General features: G+C 33.8%; 3 protein-coding genes across 3 annotated transcripts; all 3 read left to right on the top strand.

Moving 5' to 3' along the window:
- Nucleotides 1-613: 613 nt before the first annotated feature.
- LOC11446147 (F-box/LRR-repeat protein At3g26922) lies at nt 614-2,212 on the top strand. Its single transcript, XM_003607624.3, has 2 exons — nt 614-1,803; nt 1,915-2,212. Exons 1-2 carry the CDS (start codon nt 904-906, stop codon nt 2,179-2,181), a joined length of 1,167 nt encoding a protein of 388 aa, XP_003607672.1. The 5' UTR covers nt 614-903; the 3' UTR covers nt 2,182-2,212.
- An 8,722-nt stretch (nt 2,213-10,934) lies between these two features.
- On the top strand, nt 10,935-12,270 carry LOC25492933 (putative F-box protein At1g58310). Its single transcript, XM_024780673.1, has 4 exons — nt 10,935-11,166; nt 11,269-11,606; nt 11,756-11,914; nt 12,010-12,270. Exons 1-4 carry the CDS (start codon nt 10,935-10,937, stop codon nt 12,268-12,270), a joined length of 990 nt encoding a protein of 329 aa, XP_024636441.1.
- A 6,247-nt stretch (nt 12,271-18,517) lies between these two features.
- LOC25492931 (polyubiquitin) lies at nt 18,518-20,772 on the top strand. The gene is made up of 2 exons (XM_013601260.3): nt 18,518-18,679; nt 19,187-20,772. The coding sequence occupies exon 2, from the start codon at nt 19,187-19,189 to the stop codon at nt 20,558-20,560; it is 1,374 nt and encodes a 457-aa protein (XP_013456714.2). The 5' UTR covers nt 18,518-18,679; the 3' UTR covers nt 20,561-20,772.
- The last annotated feature ends 170 nt before the right edge of the window (nt 20,773-20,942 follow it).

Raw genomic sequence — 20,942 nt, 5'->3', positions numbered from 1 at the left:
TTAGATGTTAGTAAAATATTAAAATATATTGTTATTTAAATAAAACAAAGACCATTGACCAAATATGTGGAAAAAAAAAGAGAGGCATTTTTTCATTTTCCCTCTTCTTCAGTTCAGTTGAGTAACGTTGCCAAAAAGACAAAGAAAGAAATAAACCGTTTTCTTTCCCTCTTTGAAGATTCACCTCAATTCACAGCTTCAGCTTCAATTCTTTGCTTCACATTTGCGGCGGCGGTGGCTTCATCACAAGGACGAACAAGCAGGTTTGATGCATTTAATAAACTCGCATTTATTAATTAGAATAATGAGTTGTGTGTTACATTTGGTTAATTTGTTATGATGCATATCGTTTAAATTCTTTGTTGTTGATCACAATTGATCTTTATCACAAGAACGAACAAGTAGAATAATGAATCATGCATTGATGAAACAATATCTTATTTTTGGTGATTAAAAATCATATTTTTATCTTGGTTTTGCTTTCTGAAACTTGTCATGGTTTATTTGAAAAGACAGCAATTCTGGTGATTTCATTTTATTTTGACAGGAAGAATGTTTTCTTGATGTTCATAATGTTCTTGATGCATGGCTTTGCTTTGTTTGCTTTTTATTTTGTTTCTCTTATATTCTGTTTTGATTTTACATTCTTTCGACCAAGTAGTTTTTGGCATTGTCTATTTCGTCAAATTTGATGTATTTTCAATCACTACTTTTTGTGGGTATTAGTAAATCTTTGCGGGCAAGAAGCTTGGAGAAGGAAACGTAAGAAGTATAGTTCGCATGTTATCTGGTGAAATAGTTATTAACAGTAATGTGTAACTGATGGATATTTCAGATTGTTGACAATTGATACTTCGCAATCCTTATATTGTTTTTGTTATTTTTTGGGTAGGCAGCACTGATATGGCTGGTACTGGGACAATAAAAATATACAATGTAGGCGACGGAAAAGATTTCATCAGCAATTTACCTGATGAAATTCTTCATCACATTCTTTCGTTACTCCCTGCCAAAGATGCCGTAGGAACTTCCATATTAGCAAGAAGGTGGAAGTCTTTGTGGATCGACTTATCTGCATTTAATTTTGACAGGCCAACCAATCAACTCTTTCATCTAGTTCACAGACTACTTAAGAGGTCTAGTAGGACTGCAATTAGGCTCCGTATTGCAATGGATGGTAGTGGAGTTACTGTTGATCGAGCCAAATTTCAATGTTTTCTATATGCTGCAGAGCTGGACAAAGTTCAAGAGCTCAATATTTCCCTGGATTTAAAGTCTAATCCATTTATATTACCAATTACTTTCTCAAGTGCGTCACTGAATAGTCTATGTTTAGAACTTAAATGTGTTCTATATATTCCCTCTTGGGGTTTTTCTGGCTTGAAGACATTAATGATTTCATTAGTTACCTTTGCAAATGACAACTCACTTCGACGGCCTCTCTCTGAGTGCATTTTCCTCCGAAAGTTAGTCTTGCATGGTTGTGATTGGAAGAACATAGAAGAGATCAGCGTTGTAATGCCCACCTTAAGGGAATTGAGCATAACCTTTTCCCGTTTTCATGCACATTATTTGGTCAATTCGAAAGTCAAGATTGATGCGGAGAATCTTTTATCTTTCAGTTGCAGAGGCTGTTTAACATTTGAATTTGTTCTTGTTAACCTCACCTCCATAGTTAATGCATATATTGATTTCAAGAGTGGTTTTCCATCAAACTATCTATATACGGCTGCTCATGAAATAAAACTATTGAGTGGACTTCATAGGGTAGAGTCTCTCAGCCTAACAATTGATACTCTTGAGGTATGTATCATATATCATCTTTTGTTGCCTTTAATTTTGTGTTCTTTAGTATTCAAACTACATTTTTCCTCGGCATCACAAGAATGAATCGTCTTTTTTTTCCTTTAATAGTGTCTTTCATACACAAAAGATACTCTACATCTCCTTCCTTGCTTCTGCAATTTGACGCTGCTCAATGTGAATTTGTCAACTCCCTATTTTGGTGAAGAAATAGCTAAAATCGAGTTGCTGAAGATTTTGTTAGAAAAGGCCTCAGTTTTAGAAAAGATCGAAATATTCTGTTCAGAAAGTTTATTGGCTGATTTGGAGATGCAGAAATATATCAGGAACCAATTGGAAGCTGTAGGTCTGAAAAATTGTGTCATTACATTTAGATAATGGGATTCACTTCAATTCATACACAGATATGTATCCATCTTTACTTTTTATGTCCTTTTGATTTTTGTGAATTGGGATTCGGTTTATGTACTGATACTCATCTAACTTTATTCAACTAAAAGTGACATGGTATACTTGAGTTTCTTTTTTTTGGAGTATTTTCATTTTTGTATGTTTGTATACTTGAGTTTCTATATGCATCAGTGAATTGGCTAACTATGATTAACTTGAACTATCTTGTGAATGGTACAAATAGTTGATATTATCCATATTTATACCCTTTGTATACAGGGTTTTTTGTGCAGATTTTTATTTTCTTTTATGAAGTACTGACACTGTGTCGTACATCGGATACAATACAATAGTGACATTGATAGGTCATCACCGATAATAATTTGAGAAAATGAACTAATTGAATGTAATCACATATTTTGGTGTCATGTGAGTTTCAAACACTGGGGAATAGTTGCCTTCGATAAAAAATGACTGCGCTAAAAAGATATTCTTTTGGCACCTTGGACTGTCTGGTGGGGAAACTGGTTGTCTGCCTGAATTTTGCAACTCTTCCCACACCTTTACAGCCTTTCATGGAGCATTCCTAGTTTTTTAGAATTAATAGATTATTTTAGTCATGCTAGTAGCACTCAGAGGTTGAATTTCGCAATGAATAAACATAAAATATTCAAAACAGACAAACAGAATACCATCCTTGGTGTGTTTGCATGTGTTGAAAGCTTGGTTGTTCTGAGCTGGAAGCCGAGTCCGTTGGCAAGTGTTTGGTAGCTTTCGGATGGGTAGTGGTGACGGTAGCTTGTAGTTTTGTGCTAGAGTTGGTCCCCTTAGTATCTTATCAGCTTTGGTGTTTTAGTGGCTGCTGTACTGTGATTTTTCATGCAAGTTCAGGTACAACCTTATGCAATTGTGTCTAGTAGATGGACATTTCTAGTGGTGTGACCTTAAAGTTAGAATTTACTCATCCGAGCCTTGTTTTTGTGGATGGTCAACTTATCAAGTGGTGTTCGCTTAGACTTGCTAAGATGCTCGTTTTATTTTTAGCCGTGGTGATGCAGTGAAGTGTGTAGATTTGAGGAGCTGGTATTGTGTTTTCTGACATTTTGGTGTAATTTTAATGGTTTTTTTGGTATAGTGGCTGCTGTCATTTATCAGTGCTGTTGGTGAGTTAATTGGTGTGATTCCTTCTTATATGGTTGCGACTTTTGGGATTTGGATTTGTATCTGAGAGTTTGTGTTTTTCTTTTTTTTTGGTGTGCCATTTCGCTATTCAGATTATCTAGTCTGCATGTTTATCACAAAATTTCGAGAAGCTGGCAGATATAAAGAACCAATTGCAAGATTTAGACATGAGAAAATGTGCTATTAAGTTTCAGTAATTCTTCTCACTGTTCTTTTGTTTTCTTTCTCCTTTTACTATAGGATGCATTCAACTTATGATTTGATATACAAATGCTAATTTAACTTGGTTCAAAAGTTCAAATTGTGGTTGAATGATATAGCTTTACCATGAAAGAGCTTAGTGAAATTGATCTTAACTCTCTGAAGAAATTATAAAAATAGCTTATAATACATTGTTAAGTCATGTTTAGCTTATTTTATAAAGATTTTCAAGACACTTTAAAGAGCTGTACTATGCATATCAATCAATCAATATATACAAAAAATTACATATAAATGGAAGACACCGAAAGGCCAGTTTACCAAAATGTCTTTTACATCAATACATTCTATTGGACTGATCAGCATAAAAAAATGACATGACTTCGTTTACAACGACAATTGATCATTACAAAAATAATTTATTCGCCTTGAGACCATAGTTGTGTCAAATCCTCATTATCCTTGATATATTTTATGACAGAGCGAGTTTCATGCTAGCCTTGTTTTGCGGTAGTAAATAAACTCTCGTACTAGTAATCAGTATGGCAGACAACAGGAAATGTTGAAAAAGTATTTTAGGAAACAAAGTACCAGTATTCTCAAGATATTAAAATCAAACACATACATAAGCTCTACGTGTTCTCAACCCCAACGACATTTGCACCATTATTTCTAATCACTAAATTTGCTCAATAGACCTAAGATCTTGACCTAAATTTGTTCAATGTCAATTTCTGATAGAGTAGTGATATTTGAACAACCATTTGATACAACTTTTGTGACAATTTCTTTTTTCTCTCTTTTCATTGGTCAAAAACAATGGAGAGAGGAAAAGAAAGAAAGAGAATAAGATAATAATGTGAGTATGAGAGAGAAAGTTGTCAAAAAGTTGTCACTGTACAAATATCATTTCTCTTTCTGATATTATAATAACATGATAATTATTATTTTTCAATATCAATATTTTTTCTCACATTACATTTGAGGCATGTTATTATATATACTACTCTGTGTTTGATTATCAGATATATATGAAACTAAAAGCTTGCCTACTAAATTTCAAATCACCACTATATATTTTTATTGTTAATAATTTTTTATATTGGGCAGGCAGACGTAGATCATAGCTGGTACAATGTCATCAACAGATGTGCATAAGATCCAACGTCGAATTTTGGGCGACATGAACGATATAATTAGTGATTTACCTGAGGGTGTTCTTCTTCATATTCTTTCTTTACTACCTATCGAAGATGTTGTAAGAACTTCCGTGTTAGCAAAGAAGTGGAGGTATTTGTGGACCTACTTATCTGTCTTTGATTTTCAAATTCCCTATCCCCGATATGACTCAAACCACAAAATTCGGAAGAACGTGCCAAATTGCCCTCTTAGATCTAGTTGGAAGACTACTGAACTGTTGGAACATTGATGTGATGTTGGATGAAAAATTGAAAGATTAAACACCAAGTAATTATACTTTGATCTAATGTTGTGTGAATTGAAAAAATAGAGTGTGGGGGTCCCGCATAAAATAGAACACACACATTAGTAGTGTTTAAATTGTGGTATTTAATTTTAAATACTTGACAGTGATAAAAATAATAGTAATTATTATTTTATTCGAGAATATCACTTTCCATAAATTTAGCTTATGGTGGTTGTGATAAGAATAATAATTTAATTATTATTATATTTCCTTCATTCAAATCCAATAGTTTGGTTCCTCCATTTTTGTGGATTTGTTTCTTTTGATCCTATCCACAAGTGTTGTTGAACTGATTAATGGATAAACTCCATTTTAATCTTATCCACTAGAGTAACTGTTGTCGCAATTTTTGCTAAAACAGTTACAGAATCTCTATATAAATAGAGGACTCCACTCAGTTCAAAAAACACACCAAAGAGTTTCATTGAGTTGTCGGAAACTCTTTCTCTCTTCTCCCTTTCTTGACTTGTGTTGACGAGTCTTTCTTCTCTTCATCTCCTTTTTCTGTCCCTTCGGATTTAAGAGTGTTCTTAAGACCATAGTCGCTTTTCGGTTTAATGTCCCTTCGGAATTAAGAATGGTCTTAAAACATAGTCCCTTCGATAAATGTCCCTTCAGAATAAAGAGTACTTTTAAGATCATAGTCCCTATTTGGAAGAACAATGTCCCGTCGGAATTAAGAATGATCTTAACGATATATATAAAAAGTATTTCAATATTTTTTATTTGAGGAGAAATGGTGGTATCACCATATTTGAGTGGTCGTAGTACCATATTGATAGTTTGGAGAACTTAAAGTTAGAATCACCATATTTGAGTGGTCTCAGCACCATAACAGAGTGGTTACAATACCATATTAAAGTGGTTTCAGTATTAAAGAGTGGTCTTAGTACCATATTTGAGGGTGTAATTCTCGAACGGTTTTCTACAGTGCAGTAGTTAACCACACAGTTGTAGCTGGGCTTGTTTTATCCTGGAGGCGGCGTGGTTGATAGTCTGTCTTGCACAATTTTGGGCAGTGCCACGAAACGTCTTAAAGAGAGCGACCTGGTCGTGACTCAACCTAGTAACAACTTCGGTAGATAATAGAATTTGGAAATCCAAATACAACAGTTTGGAAATTCAAAAACAACAATTTTAAGACGTTTCAATCTGCTACGTCTACCGAAGAAGTTACTTGTTGAGCTTCAATTGTCCCTACATACATGAAGGATAAATCAAGTCATAGAATTACATCCTTCAACTTAAACAACGAAGTGCTTGTTTTAAACAACAACAGTATGAAATTCACATATCCCTTTTATTTGTAAAGTGTGGAGTTAATTGTGGATAGAAAATTGTCCCTCGACAGATCCGTATAGTTTGGTGTATTTTGCATAACATAATGCTAGTTAATCCTTTTTACTTGATAGAAGGATTAATTGTTCCTCTGCTTGTTATTTATGCAATCAACACCATGAAACTAGTAACCACTTTGGTTGTGGAATATAAATCGGTTTGCTTCATGGAGTAGCTACAGAATGGTATAATGATAATCAAAAGTTAATTTATTGGATATATGGAATGTATCGAGGAACATGAGGAAACTTTTACCATCCAGATGGTAATTTCTATTTGTATGAGAATATTGAAAAATGAAGGAATGGACCAAATTAAAAAGATTTTTTGATGAATAGAAATTGCATGAGAAATTTGTTCCAAAAGTTTCATACAAAGATACGAAAGAATCTGAATTTCAGATTTCTACTGAATAAGACTGAGTTGACTCAGACTTAAAGAAAGACTTGTGTATCATGCATGTATGTGGGAGAAGGTTGCACCTTTAATGGTAGGTTCAAAATTAAAATTCTCTTTCTATTTTATTAGTTTTGTGATTTTAATATTTCACATGTGAACAAACGTTTAATTTTAAACTCGAGTAACTTGGACTTAGTTCCAACGTTATATGATTAGACAATTTTATTTATTGCAGTCAAGATATATGAACCAAAAGTTCATATAAATCAGAATTTAGAGAATATGAATCTCTAAATATAATAGATTATGATATGTGTGAACTTGATGGCACATAAACTAGAAATGATAAAATGATATTTTATCATATTTATTTATGACTGTGAATTTTGGAAAATAAAATTGATATGCTTGATATGTTCAATTTTTATAATGAAAATTGAAATTTATAGAGTACCCAAGTCTAAGAACAAAAATTCTAATTAAGAAATTTTTGAAGAAAAGACAACCCAACTTGTCTTATTTTTTGAACTTGGGATTGTCTGACATAGGTTCGGACTTCGAACCCAAGAGAGTTAAACTCACTAGTAGAGCCTATGAATGTATATTCATTGGGTATGCTATAAATAGCGAAACATATAGGTTTTATGACCTAAATGTTAAAGTGATCATAGAATTATAAAAGACGCTGATTTCTATGTAAATATTTACCCCTTTAAACTAAAGAATAGTGGGGGCACTAGTGGGAGCAAAATAAATTTCCTTCTAAAAATCAAGAACTAGTGGGGGCACTATATCTGATCATATTCATGTAATCAAAAATAGTTATGAAAACATCGTACTAGATGTTATAGAACCTTGATGAGGTAGGAAAGCTAGAATAGCTAAAGAGTATGAACTCAGTTTATACATTGGAAGAATATCCATTAAGCCTTAAAGAAGTTATATCCTTATTGGATGCTGAATTATGGCAAAAAGCAATAAACGATGAAATGGATTTTCTAGAGTCTAACAAAATAAGACACTTGGTTGACTTGTCTCATAGTTGCAAACTAATCGGTTGTATTTGGATTTTAGGAAAAAGAACTAAAACCTGAGGGTACGGTTGATGAATACAAGGCTCTCCTTGTAGTCAAAGGTTTTAGATAGAGAAAAATATAGTCTTCTTCGACACTTATTCACCAGTCACTAGAATCATATTCATAAGAGTACTAGTCCCTTTAGCCGCCGTTCATAACTCGATAGTACTCCAAATGGATGTGAAAGTTGCCTTCTTTATGGTGAACTAGAAGAAGAAGTCTATATTAAACAACTGGAAGGTTTTGTGATTCATGGACTAGAAAACAAGTTCCGTAAGTTAGATAATTCTTTGTGAGGTCAAAAATAAACTCTTAAGGAATGACATGAAAAATTTGACATTCTAATGCTATCGAATGAGTATAAAGTGAATGAAAGTGACAAATAATATTTGCACGATCATATGTCTCTATGAAGACGACTTGCTCATATTTGGTTTAAAGATTCATGTTATGAATTATATGAAATCATTGTTTATCAACAACATTGATAAGAAAGACCTAGACAAAGTTGAAGTAATTCTTGGTTTCAAGATTACTAGATCAGAAAAGAGAACTTTTCTGATGAATCTCACAAAGTTGAGAATATCTTAAGAAAATGTAATTCTTTGACTGTAAACTTGCAAGTGTAAAACTTTTCAAGAACACTTGAGTGTGAGCATCATTGGCAGTCTTTAGACATGTCATTGAATGTATTAGATTCGACGTTGGCCACGTCGTGAGACTTTTGTTCAAGTTTACTAGTAGACAGATGAGAAGCATTGTCATGCTACTTAAAGAGTCATGAGGTGCCTTAAGAAGATTATGACTCTACGATTACATTATGAGAAGTATCTTATTGTACTTGAATGGTACAAGATACAAATGAGAAGTATCATATTGTACATGAGTGGTACAAGATAAAAAATTGAACATCCTTCAGATGAGTTTCAAAGCGACCAGTGACTGCCCATTGAGCATCACTGGAGGAGTTATTTGTTGAAACAAATAATATTATGGAATGAATCTGAGATGAGAACACTAGACAAAACTAGTGAAGAAGCAAGTTGATAAGATGCTTGCTAGCTAAGAACCCTCAGTGGGTGAAACCGTTGTCTGAAGTGTTAATTTATTGTGATAGTCTGCAGCTATTACAAAAATTGAGAATCGTTACCATAATGGTGAGAGACGATAATTAAGGCACGAACACATAATGATTAGAGAGCTCTAAAAGGAACGGTTAAAGTATATCGTGCACGTACTAATAAAGAATTAGTCAATCCTTTGACGAAAGGAATTACTAGAAAGAAAGTCCTAAACACATCCAATAGGATGGGACTAATGCCCAAAGGTCACAAGTGATGGTAACCCGACGTAAATGATTGGAGATCCCAATAAATAGGTTCAATGGGTAATAACAAGTCATGAGTGATAGAACATGCTATGAGAAAAGTAAGAAAGCATGATTCCTCCAGTGACAGAAGGATGAGATAATAGAAACTCTTAATGAGATCTATACTCTATGTGGAGTGGAGTACCTAGCTACAGGAGTACTCTTGATAGACTCACCTATGCGAATGTGGAACTTAGGCCGATTCCTATGGTATTTGGGGCAGAATACCTAGAACGTTCGTTAAAACCGGGATAGACGTGCAGGGCCATAAAACGCACGAGCTTTTAGAATACACCTTAGGAAAAGGTTTGTGTGTGGGTTCTATGTCTGAGATAGAGTTCAATGCTGTAAGCAACTCTTGTTAAATTGGAATATTATCCGCTATGCAAAGGTTCAAGTTGTAGGCGACACCTTTGTTTATTAGCAACCTTATAGAAACGTTTTGACGTTATTATTGAAACCATTTTTTAAATTCAAGTGGGGGATTGTTGGAACATTGATGTGATGTTGGATGAAAAATTGAAAGATTAAACACCAAGTAATTATACTTTGATCTAATGTTGTGTGAATTGAAAAAATAGAGTGTGGGGGTCCCGCATAAAATAGAACACACACATTAGTAGTGTTTAAATTGTGGTATTTAATTTTAAATACTTGATAGTGATAAAAATAATAGTAATTATTATTTTATTCGAGAATATCACTTTCCATAAATTTAGCTTATGGTGGTTGTGATAAGAATAATAATTTAATTATTATTATATTTCCTTCATTCAAATCCAATAGTTTGGTTCCTCCACTTTTGTGGATTTGTTTCTTTTGATCCTATCCACAAGTGTTGTTGAACTGATTAATGGATAAACTCCATTTTAATCTTATCCACTAGAGTAACTGTTGTCGCAATTTTTGCTAAAACAGTTACAGAATCTCTATATAAATAGAGGACTCCACTCAGTTCAAAAAACACACCAAAGAGTTTCATTGAGTTGTCGGGAACTCTTTCTCTCTTCTCCCTTTCTTGACTTGTGTTGACGAGTCTTTCTTCTCTTCATCTCCTTTTTCTGTCCCTTCGGATTTAAGAGTGTTCTTAAGACCATAGTCGCTTTTCGGTTTAATGTCCCTTCGGAATTAAGAATGGTCTTAAAACATAGTCCCTTCGATAAATGTCCCTTCAGAATAAAGAGTACTTTTAAGATCATAGTCCCTATTTGGAAGAACAATGTCCCGTCGGAATTAAGAATGATCTTAACGATATATATAAAAAGTATTTCAATATTTTTTATTTGAGGAGAAATGGTGGTATCACCATATTTGAGTGGTCGTAGTATCATATTGATAGTTTGGAGAACTTAAAGTTAGAATCACCATATTTGAGTGGTCTCAGCACCATAACAGAGTGGTAACAATACCATATTAAAGTGGTTTCAGTATTAAAGAGTGGTCTTAGTACCATATTTGAGGGTGTAATTCTCGAACGGTTTTCTACAGTGCAGTAGTTAACCACACGGTTGTAGCTGGACTTGTTTTATCCTGGAGGCGGCGTGGTTGATAGTCTGCCTTGCACAATTTTAGGCAGTGCCACGAAACGTCTTAAAGAGAGCGACCTGGTCGTGACTCAACCTAGTAACAACTTCGGTAGATAATAGAATTTGGAAATCCAAATACAACAGTTTGGAAATTCAAAAACAATATGAACAAATCTAATTGCATAGAAAGGCTCACTGTTCAAATATATAGAGCTACTGTTGATACTGACAGAGTTAGTTCTAGAATAGCTTCTGCTGTGAAGCACAAAGTACAAAATCTTAACCTTACACTAGGTCATGAAAATAATAAGTTTATGTTACCACACAGTTTCTCAGCTTTTGAATCATTGAATGAACTTTGCTTAGGACTTATGTTTACTCTACATATTCCTAGTGGTATCTGTTTCCCTAGCCTGAAGAAATTAGTAGTTTCAGATGTTATGTTTGCTAATGAGAAGTCAGTTCAATGACTTTTCTCTGGGTGCTCTGTCTTACAAGAGTTGGAATGGTACAATTGTTATTGGGAGAACATAAAGCAGATCAGTGTTGCAATTTCCACATTACGGAAGTTGAGAATCAAATTTGAGCATTTTAGTGTTCGTTATGATCATGATATGAAACTGCAGATTGATGCTGTTAATCTTTTATCGTTAAGTTGCAGATGCAATCCAACAATAGAATTTATCCCTGTTAACCTTACCTCCGTAGTTGATGCATCTATTGATCTTGGGGGTCTCTTTCCACCTTATGATCTTTATGCTGCTCAATGTGTAGTTGAGCTACTGAGTGGACTTAGTAATGTCAAGTCTCTCAAACTATCTGCTGCTACTCTTCAGGTATGTTTGCTCATCATCTTCATGTTCTTTTTTGAAATTGTATATGATAATACCTAATCGGAGTGTTACCTTTAGTTACGTGTTTGTTATAATCATTGCATATTTTATCTATATCACAGTACTGAACGTAGTTTTATTATCATTACTAGTGTTTTTACCCTAGAAAGGATACTCTTAATCTCCTTTCAACATTTTACAATTTGACACATCTTGGTGTGTTTTCTTCGCATCCCGAGAACACTAGTGAAGTACTAATGGACATTCTCCGAAAGACTCCTAAACTGGAAGTTCTTGAGATTCCTGGGGTGGTATGTTTAATATTCAGCACTTGTGGTTATATTTGCCAATTTCAAGGCTTTAATAATATTATTTCTGTCAAATGACTTTAGTGGTTCTTAAATAGGTACATAACTACTTGGGTGGTGAAGATTTGATGTTGAATTCAGTGCCTTGCTGTTTCAAATCTTCTCTCAATCGACTATGCATTTTCAATTTTTATGGAGATGAATATGAAATCAAGTTCCTTACGTTTATGCTAAAAAATTGCCAGTATTTAGGGGACATCAAGATACACAGTTCGAGACATTTAACAGCTGATGCAGAAAAGTTGGATGATGTCCGGAACCAATTGGAAGATTTAGGCCCAGAAAGTTGTGTCATCTGAAGGTGAGAAAAACACAAGAAGGGGGGTTGAATTGTGTTTTCTTTTTCTCTAAAAATTCTTCTTCTGATAACACTTCAGAAGCAGGTTAGGAATGCTTCTGATGTGATGTTCAGAATCAGATATGCAGCGGAATAAAACAGAGCAGAGAAAAGAAAGAGAGACACAAGCAATTATCCTGGTTCCTTCCACAAACCGGAAGTAGTCCAGTCCCCTTGCACTTCCAAGGAGATTTCCACTAATAATCTCAAAGATTACAAATGCTCAATATTCTCTAAGTATGAGACTTCTCAAAATGCTCAAGCACGCAGGCGAGAGACTTCCAATGCTCAAGCACTAAAGCAAGAGTCTTCTAATGCTCAAGCACGCAGGCGAGAGGCTTCTATTCAAACAAAAATACAGAGAAAATGTTTGACTTTGAACACTTGATATACAATCAGTGGTGTTCACAATACAATGCAATAAAGACTCTAGACTTGAGAATTTCTAAGATGTATCAAATCAGTCCAGAAATTCAAAGTGCTTTGTAGAATCAAATTTGGCAGAGTTTTGGCGCTTTTAACTTGTGTTGATGTCTCTTGCCAATCTTCAAGTCTTCACTATAGAGGTGTGAAAGAGACGTTGAGATTTTTTAGCACGTCTAAAGAGTCGTTGAGTTTCTTTGATCATCCACCAGTAATCTTTTGCCTGATTTGGGTGTAGTCCTTTGAAAAATCAACTTCAAATTCATTCCCATCTTGAAGGAACATTTCTGCAGGCAGAGCTGTTGTCTTGTCTTGTAGCGTAGACAAGAACAGAGTAGTGGAGGTAGTGGTTGTACACTTGTACTTTGTCAACTCTGATAACGAAGGACAAGTACCCAGTGCTCTTCAAATGACCGTTGATACCTCCTTTACAATTCTTCGTTCTTTTAGACGAGGTTGAAACGAAAAACAGCTTCTTTGAATATTCAGTTTAAATTTACTGATCACTTGTAACTTTTGGTGATGATATAGCTTCTGATGAAATCTTGCTTCTGATGGTCTTCTACTTCTGATGATGTCATTACTTCAGAGACACTTGTTACTTTAGAAGCACTTCTTAGCTTCAGACGCAGTTTTATTCAGATGCTTTGGATTCCTTTGCTCTCCATTGTTCTTCCAAAACCTATTGAAATTGATTGACTTTGCCTATGGTCTTGTACACTTGAACAAGTATTAGCAATAACCAATTGACAATTTTTAATACCTTGTTATCATCAAAATTCATTAAGGTTTATTGTGAAACACATTTTATTCCAACATCATCAAGTTATGGTAAATCTTTCTTTCTTAAATTCTTTCATTCATTTTTTTTTAAAGGGGTTTTCAATTTACTAATTTAACTTCATTCCATAATATTAAAGTATGGTTGATGAAATAAATTGCTCCACTAATAAGACTACTATGACTAGTCGGAATCAATTTGTTTTATTGGACAAACTCTGTTGGCTTGGAAATGGAACTGTTAATTGTTTAGAGTGGTTTTTCTTACTTTTAACACCTGACATACCAAAGCATGACCTGCTTTTTTTAACCCCAAAAGGAATCTAGAACTTATCTTTCAAACTTCAGCTAGGTGGTTTCATCTTAATCTTAGTTTAGGAAAACTTGTTCATTATTCCCCCACCCTGCGTTCACATTAAATTATTTATCGAATGCTTAATGGAGAGGAAACTTTTGGGCAGTATGCTTAAGCATGGCTCAGGCTAGTGCTTAGATGTTGGAACACTTAATCGACATAGAGACAGACACTTAGACGTGGGTTTCGGTTCCTTTGTGGAAAGTGAGAGGTTTGATTGAAATAATTAATAAATTCACGAAAACATAATGCGAGTTGAGTTTGAGAATATTGGATTAGTTGTTATAGCTCTTCGAGTTCAAAAACTAGTATTTGGTTAGTATTTAAAAATGATTTATTCTTCAAAATGTACTAAGTCTATGTTGGGCCAGTTTCTTCAGATCATAAGCAAAAGTTTAATGTTGACTTGATTGACATGAAAGCTATTCAAAATTCCTTAATCTATGTTTTATATCAACGTAGTTTCTTAAAACTCCTTTTCAGTAACATCTATGCTTTTTTATTTCTTAAAACTATGGACTTTTTTATTTCTTAATATGCGAAGTAGGTTTTTTATATTATGTTCTTTTCATATATGAGCCTAATTTAGTTCTTTTGATTTGATCTGGGAATAATTCGTGTGGGGACATATTGGGGAATTCAGAAGATGCGTGTGATTATAGACGGGTTTAAGATTTTTATTCTGCAATTATGTTAAGCTGCTCATTGTTATTTGTTTTCACTGTTTTTGTTACAGCCACCATGAACCCTCTGATGATGAAGATGAAGTGAGTAAAACACTTACCCTTTTCATTAGCTATTAGTGGAACTCATTGAATGCATTGATCTAACTTTCGACATTGTTTTCAGAGTCAAAAATCTGGGGTACTTCCTGCTTCGGATAAGAATGGCTGCAAAATTCAAATCTCAAAGACACTTTGGAAAAACCTGACGCGTCAAGGATGAAGATCCCCTAAACGACAAGTTGTGAAAAGCCAGAAGTTGTTTTCTGTTTCAGTGGTGCAGAGTGTAGACTTTATTCTTCTGATTCCTCATTTGTTTTGCATTATAGTGGGTTGAAAAATGTTTATTTCTTCTTTAACAACAACTAGCATATCTTTATTTCCGTTAAGTTAATTATAAAGAGATAGAATGATCAATTGTGAAAGAGATAGAAAGACAAAGTCAACAAAGTCATCTTTTTTAAAATTCAAAGTCACCCGGATCCAACCCAAAATGGAGAGAGGGAGAGAGAGAGTAATTTTAGTGAGAAGATTCGGTCTAATGGTAGAAAAAAATGGTCCAAGTTAGACCAATCTTTTCAGGAATGAGATTTCCTTTGAGCCATTCAATCTAAACCGGTGGTCTAGATTGTTTTATGGTGTAAAATTGAGTTAAGATCCTCTCCATTTACTTAAAACAAATGGATAATGTCATTTGATGAGAGATAGACACAAAAAAAAGTAAAGAGTGGGTCCCACCACTGTTAATTATTTATATATTTTTTCAAATTCCATTGTATCTTTATCCACATGGAACCTTGCAGTTACAAAATAAGAAAAATTTAGGTTTGACGTCGGTGACCAACTCTGCACTATCCTCACTCACTCCATTGCTACTAAGGTAATCAATTCATTCATCTCATTTTACGCATTTGAATCTTTTAATGAAATTGAAATTCATGATGCTTATAAGGGAATCCCTATTGCGATAAATTTGCTGTGAATTGAAGTTAATTACTATTATAATTGAAATTCATAGTAGTACTTTGTTAACTTTTTTCACTAAGGAAGAATTTATTAATTATTATATGAATTGTATAACGAAGGGATTGCATGATATTAGTGGTATTGAATTGGTAGCTGTAGTTGAGCAGCCTCTTGGTTTGCATTTGGAGGTCAAAAATTGTGGTTATCATTGGATATTTAAGGAGGATCTGGAACATTTAAACGCGCAAATGATGCACAGTAGAAGTGGAAATTCATCAGTTCAAATCAAGTATGTAACAAATGCTTAGCCATATTATTGAGCTGATAAATGAAAAACCTATAAACTCCATTGAATCATTGGTAAATTAATGATTTTGTACAATAATGTATCTGTTGCATGTTTTATACTTTTGTCCCTTAGAGCATAATACATTAGCAAAGGATACATGATACTTTTATTATACGAATGTAAAACTGCATTGCAATAGTAATCTTTTAGGAGGATGTCTAATCCTAAATGACTTTTTGTAACATCAGGACAATCTTCTGCAGAATTTCAACACAGTGAGCATCATCAGAATCATTGTAATTAGAAGAATCAATTTTATTAAGAGAATGCGTATGTTAATAAGTGGATTGTATTATGAAACTGTCATAAAACCGTAAATTGTCAACATTATATTATCATCATGTATAGAAATATCACTATGATCCAGAAGTCCTAGCTCAACTGGCAAAATGTCGAAATTATTAGACCGGATGCCATGACCGGGGTTCGAACCCCGGTACCTCCACTTATGTGTGTGAGTTTATAATGGCTTTGCCATTTCGTCTATCTACCAAAAAAAAAAAGAAATATCACTATGTACATGTTATTATTATAACTAAAAACATGTTCATAAAAAGCCACATTTATAGAGACAAAAACAGGATGGTAATTGATATTCACTATGTACTAAGTCGTTTTGACCATTTGACACGTATTAAAAAGGAAAATTAATTTTGTATGTGAAAAAGATATTATGAGTTGTTTTATTCTTAATAAATAGTTTAGGAAAGATAAATTAAATGATTGAAAGAAGATAAAATAATAAAAAGTTAAGACTGTAATAGAAAAAATAATTAATGTTTCATTGATATTATAAAACAACTTATAATTTAAGATAAATTTTTCGCAACTTATAATTTAGAACGGAGGGAGTGTCAAATAAAGAAGGTTTCTCTGGCTCAAGTTTAAAACCCTTGAAAAAATGATTTTTTTTTATATTAAAAAAAAGTCAAAAATGTATTATAAAATAAAGAGAAATGTTAACTAGTGCCCAGACCTTAAATGACAACTTTTTATAAAAGTTTGTGTAGTCAGTACATTCAAAATCGAAAACTTTGACATTTTTAAAAATAATTACTTAATTTAGAATGCTTAAAGAGTGCAGGAGGCACTCGTTAACAAGACTCTAAAGTAAATGAAGCAATGATCCAAGCACAAAGAGGGGTGCAATCATTGTTAAGACCATCTCCACTCGGAGGATCTTCAACATTTAAGATCCAGGACCTGTTAGGTATCCCATTGCGGAGAAATTTTTTCGAGGTCTTATAAGACGTACACTCTTTGGTCACTATTATAAGCAAAATTTGACATTTTAGATTCATTCGATAAATGATATATGTAGTCTTTAATATAGATCACATACATCATTTATTAAATTAATATAAAATATTAAATTTTGCTTATATTAGTTATCGGAGGGTGTAGAGTCTCACTTAAGACCTTCAATCTTAAATGGAACTCATACTCTTTTAATATTAAAAAATTGAAATGTAATGGTATAAAGTTATTGTTGATAGTTGATTAGTGGGTCCCATTAAAGAAATTTTTGTGAAAAGGTTGGTTTGGAGGGATTGAGCATTTATTAGATACTAATGTTCAAAAATTATAAATTAATCATCTACACGTGAGACTCATTTAAATATCTAAAAATAGGTGTCTCTATTATGAATGCTCTAACTACCGCAAAAAAGCACCAAAACAACATTGACACAAAACCAATAAAAAAAAAAGGCTTAAATGCTCTTTTGGTCCCTTAATTATTTAATTGGTACCGCTTTGGTCCCTTAACTAAAAAAAAGATTGTTTGAGGATTTTAAGTTTTTTTTTAGTCTCGTTTTGGTCCCTTCGGTTAGGTTTCCGTTAGTTTTAATAAAAAAATGTTAAGTGTGGACACGTGTCACCTTGTCATTGGCTCTGAGATTTTATTTTTTTTACAAAAAAAAATATATTTAAAAAAAAAAAAAAAAAATTTGTATAAAAAAAAAACTCATAACCAATGACAAGGTGACACGTGTCCATGAGTTAACTTTTTTTTAAAACCCTAACAGAAACGAGGGACCAAAAGAACATTTAAGCCTAAAAAAAAATCCTAAAAATAAAGTTGCAATTAAAATCTCTCATAAACATAGGAGTGGTTGAGCGTTCCAATAATATAAGTCATTCATGACCATACCAACAATTATATCATATTAAAAATGACCATGTTGTTCCCATGAGCTTAATTCATTTGATAAGGGATAATGCACAATGTGTGAAGGGGTGGGTTGGGGTTCGAACCCCGAACACCCACTTATTCATCTTGTGAATTTCTCCAGCCACTAGACTACTTGACAACAAAAAATGAACATACTAACAATCTTATAATTATTTTTTTTCAAAAAAAAAAAAACAATCTTATAATTATTTCTAAAAAAAAAATCTTATAATCAAACACCACATAATTGCGATGTTTTTATATTAACCATTCGCATGAAATATTCTTTCAATTTTTTTTCAGAATTTCTTAAACAATATTTTTAGACACGTAAAATTTTAGCTTTTTTTTTTTTTTTTTTGAGAGAAATTTTTCAGATATGCTTGTTGACCAAACTTATGGTATTTAGCCAGCTAAACAATATACGTGTTACATACCTGTCGGTAGATAGACCGGAGGCTATTTTAGTCATTAACTCGGTACATCCAACAGATAAATACGACTTCCTCTCGTAACCATCTTTCACCAATTGATCAGATCCTAATCCGATATTCGAAAAACCTAAACTCTCTCTTTTCTTCTTCTTTCTATCTACGATTCAAGGTATGTCTCCGTTTTCTATCTCTTCCATTTCATGATATGAGTAGGGTTTCGATTCTATTCAATACCTCCGAAATTGTTAAATATTGTTTGTTTTTTTAACAGTTTCTCCTGTGCTGGATGATTTTGAATTTAGGTCAATTCAATTTTTCAATTGATTATTGTTTCTAATCTACGATCTGTTATAGATGTGAAGCTTTTTCCCCAAATTTGTTGTTAGTTTTGTTGTTATTTAGATGAATTAGGGTTTCCGATTTGATTTTTGGTGTTCTGTTTCAATTTCGTTGAAAAAGTTGGTTTTGATATATAAGATCCAATTCAATTTATCACTTGATCGTGTTTTTGATTTCTTACCTGCCATAGATTATTTGAAGTTTTTTCGCCAAATTAGTTGTTTAATTTTCTATTTATGGTGTACCTTATTATCCTAATTCCGATCAATTAGGGTTTTCATAATCATTTGTTATTTCTATTTCTGCTTCTGATGTTTTGTTCTGTTGATTTAAACAGATGCAAATCTTCGTGAAAACATTGACTGGTAAAACCATCACCCTTGAGGTGGAATCATCAGATACAATTGATAATGTCAAGGCCAAGATTCAAGACAAAGAGGGAATCCCTCCTGATCAGCAGAGGCTTATCTTTGCTGGGAAACAACTCGAGGATGGAAGAACCCTAGCTGATTATAACATCCAGAAGGAATCTACCCTTCATTTGGTGCTTAGATTGAGAGGTGGAATGCAGATATTCGTAAAGACTTTGACTGGAAAAACCATCACCTTAGAGGTTGAATCCTCGGATACCATTGATAATGTCAAGGCCAAGATACAGGACAAAGAGGGTATCCCTCCTGATCAGCAGAGGCTTATCTTTGCAGGGAAACAACTAGAAGATGGAAGGACCCTAGCTGATTATAACATCCAGAAGGAATCTACCCTTCATTTGGTGCTTAGATTGAGAGGTGGAATGCAGATATTCGTAAAGACTTTGACCGGAAAAACCATCACCTTAGAGGTTGAATCCTCGGATACCATTGATAATGTCAAGGCCAAGATACAGGACAAAGAGGGTATCCCTCCTGATCAGCAGAGGCTTATCTTTGCAGGGAAACAACTAGAAGATGGAAGGACCCTAGCTGATTATAACATCCAGAAGGAATCTACCCTTCATTTGGTGCTTAGATTGAGAGGCGGAATGCAAATTTTTGTTAAGACTTTAACTGGAAAAACTATTACTTTGGAGGTTGAGAGTTCAGATACTATTGATAATGTGAAAGCTAAGATTCAAGATAAGGAGGGTATCCCTCCTGATCAACAGAGGCTTATCTTTGCTGGTAAGCAGCTTGAAGATGGAAGGACACTTGCCGATTATAACATCCAGAAGGAGTCCACTCTCCATTTGGTTTTGAGGCTTCGTGGGGGTATGCAGATTTTTGTTAAGACCCTTACTGGAAAGACCATAACTTTGGAGGTTGAGAGTTCTGATACAATTGATAATGTGAAGGCAAAAATTCAGGATAAAGAGGGCATTCCTCCTGACCAGCAGAGACTAATTTTTGCTGGAAAGCAGTTGGAGGATGGTCGTACTTTGGCCGATTATAATATCCAGAAGGAATCTACTTTGCATTTGGTTTTGAGGCTTCGTGGTGGCATGCAAATATTTGTGAAGACACTTACTGGGAAGACTATTACCTTGGAGGTGGAAAGCTCTGATACTATTGATAATGTGAAAGCAAAGATACAAGATAAGGAGGGTATTCCCCCAGATCAGCAGAGGCTTATTTTTGCTGGCAAGCAGTTGGAGGATGGTCGTACTCTGGCAGATTACAATATTCAGAAAGAATCTACCCTGCATCTTGTTCTTCGTCTCCGTGGTGGCTTCTAAGTGTGTTCCAGTATGTTTGGTCTGTGCGTCACTTGCACTCTTTGTCTAATAAATGGTGTGTTGGTCGTTGTTTTTAGTCCTTTTAGTTGATATTGTTATGTTTGGTGTGTCATGTATGATGCTATTCAAAACAGTTCTGAAATATTATGTTTTATTTTCTGGTTAGTTTGATCGCTACTTATATGAATGTGCTTTGCTATTTGTTTTAAAAATTCGTTATTATGCAGAAGTAATATATTTTGCCCTATTAAATTGTGTATGATCTGAGGATGTGATTTTAGTGACGGATTCTGGATTAAGTTTTGATTTCGTGACTTTGCAATTGCTATCTGTCCTGCAGTATTAACAACTTCATTATTAGTAGTGTGTCAACAGACGAGAG

This window comes from Medicago truncatula, chromosome 4 (genome assembly GCF_003473485.1).
Source record: "Medicago truncatula cultivar Jemalong A17 chromosome 4, MtrunA17r5.0-ANR, whole genome shotgun sequence".
Classification (NCBI taxonomy): Eukaryota; Viridiplantae; Streptophyta; class Magnoliopsida; order Fabales; family Fabaceae; genus Medicago; species Medicago truncatula.
This window is presented reverse-complemented; position numbering and strand designations above follow the sequence as displayed.

Coding starts and splice junctions, on each gene's coding strand:
- LOC25492931 (XM_013601260.3), top strand. CDS start 19,187: ATGCAAATCTTCGTGAAAACATTGACTGGTAAAACCATCACCCTTGAG.
- LOC11446147 (XM_003607624.3), top strand. CDS start 904: ATGGCTGGTACTGGGACAATAAAAATATACAATGTAGGCGACGGAAAA. Junction 1,804..1,914: donor TAACAATTGATACTCTTGAG/GTATGTATCATA, acceptor TTCCTTTAATAG/TGTCTTTCATACACAAAAGA.
- LOC25492933 (XM_024780673.1), top strand. CDS start 10,935: ATGAACAAATCTAATTGCATAGAAAGGCTCACTGTTCAAATATATAGA. Junction 11,607..11,755: donor TATCTGCTGCTACTCTTCAG/GTATGTTTGCTC, acceptor TATCATTACTAG/TGTTTTTACCCTAGAAAGGA. Junction 11,915..12,009: donor TTCTTGAGATTCCTGGGGTG/GTATGTTTAATA, acceptor GTTCTTAAATAG/GTACATAACTACTTGGGTGG.